The 7475-nt window shown below is 58.6% G+C and overlaps 1 protein-coding gene across 1 annotated transcript in view; it reads right to left on the reverse strand.

Moving 5' to 3' along the window:
* The window catches only part of PADI2 (peptidyl arginine deiminase 2), a 56923-nt gene extending 52027 nt beyond the window's left edge, over positions 1–4896 (reverse strand). Inside the window, exon 1 of the mRNA XM_043908938.1 lies at positions 4727–4896. Within this exon, the coding sequence (XP_043764873.1) occupies positions 4727–4818 (92 nt within the window). The 5' untranslated portion in view covers positions 4819–4896. The remainder of the gene's footprint in view (positions 1–4726) is intronic.
* Positions 4897–7475: the final 2579 nt, after the last annotated feature.

A 7475-nucleotide genomic window follows, 5' to 3' on the forward strand; every position in this document is an offset into this window, starting at 1 on the left:
CCTGGAGGAGGGCACGGCAACCCACTCCAGTATCCCTCCTTGGAGAATCCCAAGGACAGAGGGGCCTGGCGGGCTACAGTCCGTGGGGTCACAAAGAGTTGGACCCGACTGAGCGCCTGAGCACACAGGCTCCCCCAAGGCAGGATACGTAACTGCCCTGTGCGGTGTGCCCCGTATTTTACTGCACTGATGTCTGGGACTCCTTCCCCGGTACCCCCTTTCCTGTCTTCTGTCAGAGGGTGATGGGCCAGGCCCTGCTGGGAGAAATGTCTGGTCAGCCTCTGCCTTGGGGAATCTCAGGAGGTGCACAGGATCGCTTCTCCTTCCGACCTCAGGGGCACATCATGAGGTCAGATGCAACCAGGAGAAAGCCCTACAGAGGCAAGAGATGGCTGACAACCTCATTCCTGCCCTGAAGCTCCTGCAGACCTCAGAAACGGCCTGAAGCTCCTGCAGACCTTGGAAACGGGTATGGAGAGAGCTCACAACCCAGTCAAGAACTCCCCCTCCAGCTGGATGCGTGAACCCAGGGTGGGACAGGGCTTGTGGGTCAGAGGGCAGAGTGCAACTACCCTGTCAACTTATTCCAAGGCTGCTCGCTCTTGGGGATCTGGCGGAGGTGCGCAGGGAGGATGAAATAGACATGGGGGTGCTGCTCAGTCAGCACTTTCTCTCCAACAACAAGTCAGAACCAGATGTGGACCCAAGCCAGCCTGCTGAAGCAGCAGCTGCGGGCTGAAGGGACTGTGGGGGAGACTGTGCAGGCATGCGCCAGACCTCAGATAAGCGCGCTGCGTGGGGGGCGGGGAGGGGAGAGGAAATGGCAAGTATCTTTAACAAGGATCCTGGAGTAAATCTCTACAAAAAAATGTCCTACTTCCTTCTTTCTGCGCATCTGCTTTTAGCTTGTTGCAGGCCAGCCCTCAGAATGTCTCTGGGTCAGGTCATCATCCCCAGAGGACTGGTTTTGCCAGGAGAGGGTGGGTGACCTTCGGGGCCAGCCGAGGAAGGGGCAGGCGAAGCCCCTGCCTTGCGTCTGGAGGTGAAGGAGGTCTGTGTGCATTTCAGGAAAGGGGACCCAGAGCCCTTGGGGAAGGGGGTGGGTGTTGAGGTCTGTTCACTCATCTTTGTGATTCAGGACTGAGGGGTCAAGACACCACTCCCTCACTAACAGGGCCTAAGGCCCACCACCTTGTCCCTCAGGGTCTCCTTGGAGACTGGAGACCCTGGGGGCATCACATGGGTTTTGAGTCAGGACTTGCGTCTGGGTGGGGAAGGGCTCAGTGGGAAGTGGAAGGTCAGTTGGGGGTGGGTGACGTCTCCGGGGGCAGTGAGTGTCTCATGGCCCTGGTGGGGGGTGGGAGGGACACAGGCTCAGACGGTCATCTAATTCAATCTGAACAGGAGGTTAGAGGGGCTTCCCCAGTGGCTCAGTGATAAAGAATCTGCCTGTAGTGCAGGAGACCCAAGAGATGCGAGTTGGATCCCTGGGTTGAGAAAATCCCCTGGACTCCAGTATTCTTGCCTGGAGAATTCCACGGACAGAGGAACCCAGCAGGCTACATTCCATGGGGTCACAAAGAGTCGGACACAACTGAAGTGGCTGAGGACACAGCGGTTAGAGAGCAGATTCAGAGCATGAGTTCCCAGCCAGACAGGACTCGACCTGAGTCCCGTGTGACATCAGGCAAATGGCTACACCTCTCTGAGCCTCACTTTCCTCATCTACAAAGTGAGATGGTCCAAGGACAACCTCCAAGGTCTGTGGGCAGTTGTGCAGTCGCTCAGTCGTGTCCGACTCTTTGCGACCCCATGGACTGCAGCTCGCCAGACTCCTCTGTCCTCCACTCTCTCCCACAGTTTGCTCACATTCATGTCCCTTGGGTTGGTGATGCTATCTTATCCTCTGCCATGCTGACGGCTGTTCTTATCATCACAGTATCAGAAGTGACAACAGCTCAGTCTCCCTAGTATGGGGAGGGGCTTCCTTCCACTAGACCAGTGGTTCTCAGCTGGAGGTCACTTGGCCCACCAGGGACGTCTGGGTTATCTGGAGACATTTCCAGGTGTCACAGTTGGGCGTTGCTACTGACATCCATGGGCTTCCCAGGTGGCACTAGTGGTATAGAACCCCCCTGCCAATGTAGGAGACTCGAGTTCTCCTATGGAGAGGGCATGTGGAGGAGGGCACGGCAACCCACTCCAGTACTCTTGCCTGGAGAATCCAATGGACAGAGCAGCCTGGCGGGCTACAGTCCATGGGGTCACAGAGAGTCAGACACGACTGAGCGCCTAAACACGCACTGGCATCTAGGGGTGAGAAGCCAGCGACGCTGCTAAACATTGTACAATGCCCAGGACACCCCGGGGACAGTGAATCGTCCTGGCCCAAACGCGGTGGTGCCGAGGCTGAGATGTGTCGCTCTAGACCCGTGCTGGGCAGGACACACGGCGGTCACGGCCACCTGTGGCTGTCAGTGCCTGAAGTGTAGTTAGTCCGCACGGAGGTGTGCTGAACAATGCAACACACACACTGAGTTTCCAACACTTAGCATGAAAAAGAGAACGTCAAACTAGCTCATGAACAATTTTATATGGATTATATATTGAAATGCTAATATTTGGGACATATTAGGTTAAAGTGTATATTATTATTATTATGGGCTTCCCAGCTGGCACTAGTGGTACAGAACCCACCTGCCAGTGCAAGAGACTAAGACTCATGGGTTTCATCCCTGGGTCAGGAAGATCCCCTGGAGGAGGGCATGGCAGCCCACTCCAGTGTTCTTGCCTGGAGAATCCCATGGACAGAGGAGCCTGGCGGGCTATAGGTCATAGGGTTGCAAAGGGTCAGACACAACTGAAGTGACTTAACACGCATGCATATATTATTATAATCAATTTACCTGCTTATTTTAACCTTAAAAATACAGTTACTAGAATATTAAAGATTACACACGTGGCTCTCTTTGTGGCTTGCATTCTATCTCCACTGGACAGCAGGGGTCTAGAGTGTACTGCGTCTCTGCCGGGGGTGTGAGAGGGTCTCAGGTCAAATGCAGGAGGGAGGTGAGGGTCACAGGGGCTGTGACTGGCTTCTTGAGAAGGGACAGAGGGGACTGTCACACTTCCGTGCCCTGCTAGAGGGGGGATGAGTCCACCCTTCCCCCGTTCTCTGCCAGGACAGAGGGTGGGCCTGAGCCTGACCCCTTCTTGACTCTCCACCCCCCAACGGAGGCATTGTGCCAGTCTCTCGGGCTGCACTAAAAGTGCCCCAGTGGACAGGCAGGTATGGTGACAGCTGAAGCTTAGAGGCCCGAGTGTCCTGGCTCCCGGCCCACTTGCTGGCAGTGCCCAGTTAGGACGGGGGGTGGGGAAGGGAGGGGAGCGCCCCCGGGCCACCGAGGCCTGGACCACACCGCACTTCTGAGTTGTGACCCTGAGGTTTACACACGGACAGCTGAAGGCAGGGGCTGGCGGGTGGACAGGGCCCCTGGTCTGCACGGTGACCGGCTCTCTGCCCTCGGGTAGGCCAGTGCCTGCTCAGGAGGAAGGGGGCAGGGGCCTGGCCTGGCAGGGCTGGCAGGGCCGCTGGAGGTGACAGAGGGAATGGGCTGGGGAAGGTGTAGGGGAAGACACAGGGACGGGGTGTCGGAGGGGCTGGGAGAGGCAGGGTGCCCGATGACAGAGTGATTTGGGAGCAGTAAGCCACTCAAGGCACAGAGTGGTTCGGGGGACTTGCCCGCAGGCATCAGCATGGGGTCCCCACCCGAGTCCTCTATGCTCCCTCCTCTCAGCACTGACCCGTCCCGTGCCAGCAACGGGGACACTTCGAGGGCCTGGAGCAGAGGGCTGCAGGGCCCCGCCAGGGACTCTCCGCCACTTCCTTCGCACCAGTCTGGGACTTGGTCGCTTCCTGGCAGGTGCGGGAGTGGTGGGGTGCTTACTTCCATTCCCCCATACCATGGCCTGCGGTCTCAGAAATCCTGCACCCCACCAGAGTTTGAGGATGGGAGGACAGGGCCAGTGAGAACAGGGTCCTGAATCAGCAGAGCTCTTCTGACAAAGACCCCCACATCCGCACCCTCCTTCTGGTGGAACAAGGCCCCTCCCTGATCCCAGGGTGAAGTCAGGGGAAGGCATTTGGGGACAGGGCGCTCCTGGCCAGTGCTTGGGGACAGACAATCACCCCGAGCCCCCACAGGGCGAAATTGGAGCCCAGGCTACCCCTTGGCCAGATTCCTGCTGGCCATGCCCCAAGCCGATCCAGGAAGAAGTTCAGCCGGTCTGGGAGTCAGGGGAGGGTGTGGGCTGAGCTGGGAGGTGAGCCAGAGGGTCTGGGGGCTTCAGGGAGCTGCTAAGGGCAGAGCGCCGAGGGGAAAGAGAAGAGGCTGGGGAAGCCAAGGGTGCCCAGGTCGTCCCCGGGGAGGGGCTGGAGAGGGTCGGGGGCGGGAAGGCTGGGGAGAAGCGGCGGGGGTTCTGGGAACGGGTAGTGCGGGTGCCCATGCTGGGTCTGAGTATCTGGGGGCTCTCTGGATGTGGGGGAGTCTGACACAAGGTTTGGGGGCTGGTTCTCAGGATTTCTGCGCGCGGGGGCCTCGGACGAGGGGCGACTCGGGCTGGAGGCAGCCTGTCCGTGTCCCCGAGTCCGGCGAGGGTCTTGGGTTTTCTGGGCCCCGATTTCGGGCCCAGCCCGCAGGCGGAGGGGCGCGGCGGCCCGGCTCACCTGTAGACGTCGGTCCAGAGGTGCGTGCCCAGCACGTACACCGCCTCGACGCGGCTGCCGTACTGCAGCCGCACCGTCCGCTCGCGCAGCATCCTCGCGCAGCGCCCGGCCGCTCCGCGTAGCACCTGCCGCAGGTGAGCCCCTCTCAGCCGCCCGCCGGCGGTCCGCGCCCAGCCTTTATCGGGACGCCGGTGGGCGGGGCAGCCCGCGGCCTCCTCCCGCAGTGGGCCGCGGGCCCGTCCGTCAAGCGTGGCCACGCCCCCCGCTTGGTCTGGGTGACGTCAACTGTTGAGTTGCTCCTTCTTTCATTCAACACTTTCCGCTGGCCCCCAGCTGCCCGGCGCCAGGACGCAGGGCCAGCCGCCCCTCTGGGCGCCCCCAGCCCCGCGGGCAGATAATGCAAACGCCATAAGGGGCGGGGACAGAGCGAGTGGATGCGCTGACCCAGCCAGGGCTGGGGAGTGAGCCTTCTTAAAGGAGGGGTTTGCATTTCTTGAATAACGAGTGATGTTGAGCGTCTTTGTGTTTCTTAGCCATCTGTGTGTCTTCTTTGGAGAAACGTCTGTTTAGGTCTTCTGCCTAAACCAGGGCAAGTTTGCTGTACGGAGCAGGGCACTAAAGCCAGTGCTCCGTGACGACCTGGAGGAACAGGGTGGGGAGGGACGCGGGAGGGGGGTTCAGGGTGGAGGGGACACGTGTGCACCTATGGCCGATTCATGCTTATGTATGGCAAAAACCATCACAGTATTTAAAGTAATTATCCTCCAATTAAAATAAATAACTTAAAAAAAAAAGAGGGGTTTTCAGACTGAGGGGAAGGGCAGAGAGGGAGCTTCCTGACCAATTGGGGAAGCCAGATACAGCCTGACTGCGCCCCCAGCCCCGCAACAATCAGGCCAATATTACAGAGGGGATGTGGGGAGGGGGGTGGCAGTGGGGCCGGAATGTCAAGCCAAGGCGCTGATTGATGGGTGGGCAATGACAGCCCTGGCACGGGGTCCTCAGTGAGGAGTGGTGGGGGCGGAATTGAAGGAGGCCCTTCTGGCTGTCCTGGACGGAGTGCCAGGAGGTGTTCTGGGCAGGGTCTATGAAGACACCTGCTGGGCTGCTGAGAGCTCTGGAGAGAAGGGGATTATCTGACCAGTGTTTGTGGACTGAAATATTAATGTTCCCGTGCAGGGACAGTGAAGGATCACTGGGGCCCTGGGCAAAAGAGGGTGCCCCTGCAGAGGTCAGCCTGTGACTTGTGGGCCCGCTGGAGGTGCAGAATGGCATTGGGCGGGATCCCCATCCCAGACCCTTCCAGCTCTGAAGCCAAGCCAGATAATTCACAAAGGACTGAGTGGCCCTTGGTAGAAGGGGCCAGAAGTGAGGTGTTTCTGAGAGGGCAGAGGTTGTAAGAAGGACGTGCAGGCTGGAGGGGAGGAGGCAGGTCTGCTGGGGGATGGGAGCCGTGGGACGGGGTGCATCTGAGTAAGAGGCTTCAGGCTCACAACTGCTTAGAGCGGAGACACACCCAGACGCCTGACCCCAGAGACCTCCTTGAGGGGGCCCACATTAGGAGATGGCTAAGAGCCCAACTGCTCCGGGGCAGCTGAGATCTAGGGGGCACACAGCTGGGGAAGGGGGAAGGCCTGAGTCAGGCTGGGGGGGCGGTGCATCTGCCCCCAGGGTGCTCAGACCTAGGAAGACCTGGTGACTTTTGACAGGTTTCTGCAGCCACTGGGTGCACCATCCAGTCAGAAGGCAGGGTGGCCACCTACCAAAACAGTAAAGTGTTTGTGCAGCTCAGAACTAACCCCGAGGCCCCCAGGGTGGACTGTTGTCTGGGCGTCTCTTTACCAAAATTAGTTTTGAGCCCCTACTATGTGGCAGATACGGGACATATGCCAGGGTACCCACATTCCTGGGGATCATAGAATCCAGCACCCTCACGTCACCTGCTGGGACCCAGAATGGGGGGAAAGTACTGCACCCCCACTGAGGTCTGGGCGGGTCATCACAGGTGCAGGGGAGAGAGAAACAGGCAAAGGTGGTGACTGCCAGGAGACAAGGAGGAACAGCGGGCCCTGAACGCATTCCTCCTGTGTGCTGGGCGCTGCTCCAGCGGCACTTTTCATGTATTAGAATTGGATCATTATACGCTCCCAATCACCCCGCCACTTTACAGATGAAGAAATTGAGCCACAGAAACATTCAAGAATGTGCCCTTGGTTGGTCTCATAGCGCCTACAAGCACGGAGCCAGGAAAGGAACTTGCATGGGTGTGTGGGGGGTGTGCGGGCCAGGTGGGGGTAGGGGCAAGGCGGGTAAGAGCAGGAAGGAATGCTGTCCCTTGCTTGGTGGACGAGGAAGCCCAAGTTCTAACCCCAGTCATGCCTCTGTTGGACCTGGGACCTCATTTTCCTCATCTTCCTGATCAGTGAACAAGGTGATCTCTCAGCCTAGATATAAGGATGATTTGATATGAGACAATGTATGGAAGATACTAGCACAATCTCTGGTACAAGGCGAGTGCTCAAGAAATCAAATTCCCTCTTCTTAAAAAAAAAAAATCCCACCCAGGCCTGGTTGACCCGCGTTCAGGGCTCCCATCCCTGGCTTGGGGCCTGTGATGCTGGGTCAGAGCGCGTGGTTGGTGGGACAGGAGCCTCCGGGTGCCCAAGGGTTTAAAATAGCTGAAGTGGTCACAGCTGTTGGTGGATTCAGGGCCGGAGGTCTCACCCATCATGACTGCTCCCCTGGGGCC

The sequence above is a fragment of the Cervus elaphus genome, chromosome 8 (assembly GCF_910594005.1).
Source record: "Cervus elaphus chromosome 8, mCerEla1.1, whole genome shotgun sequence".
Taxonomy (NCBI): domain Eukaryota; kingdom Metazoa; phylum Chordata; class Mammalia; order Artiodactyla; family Cervidae; genus Cervus; species Cervus elaphus.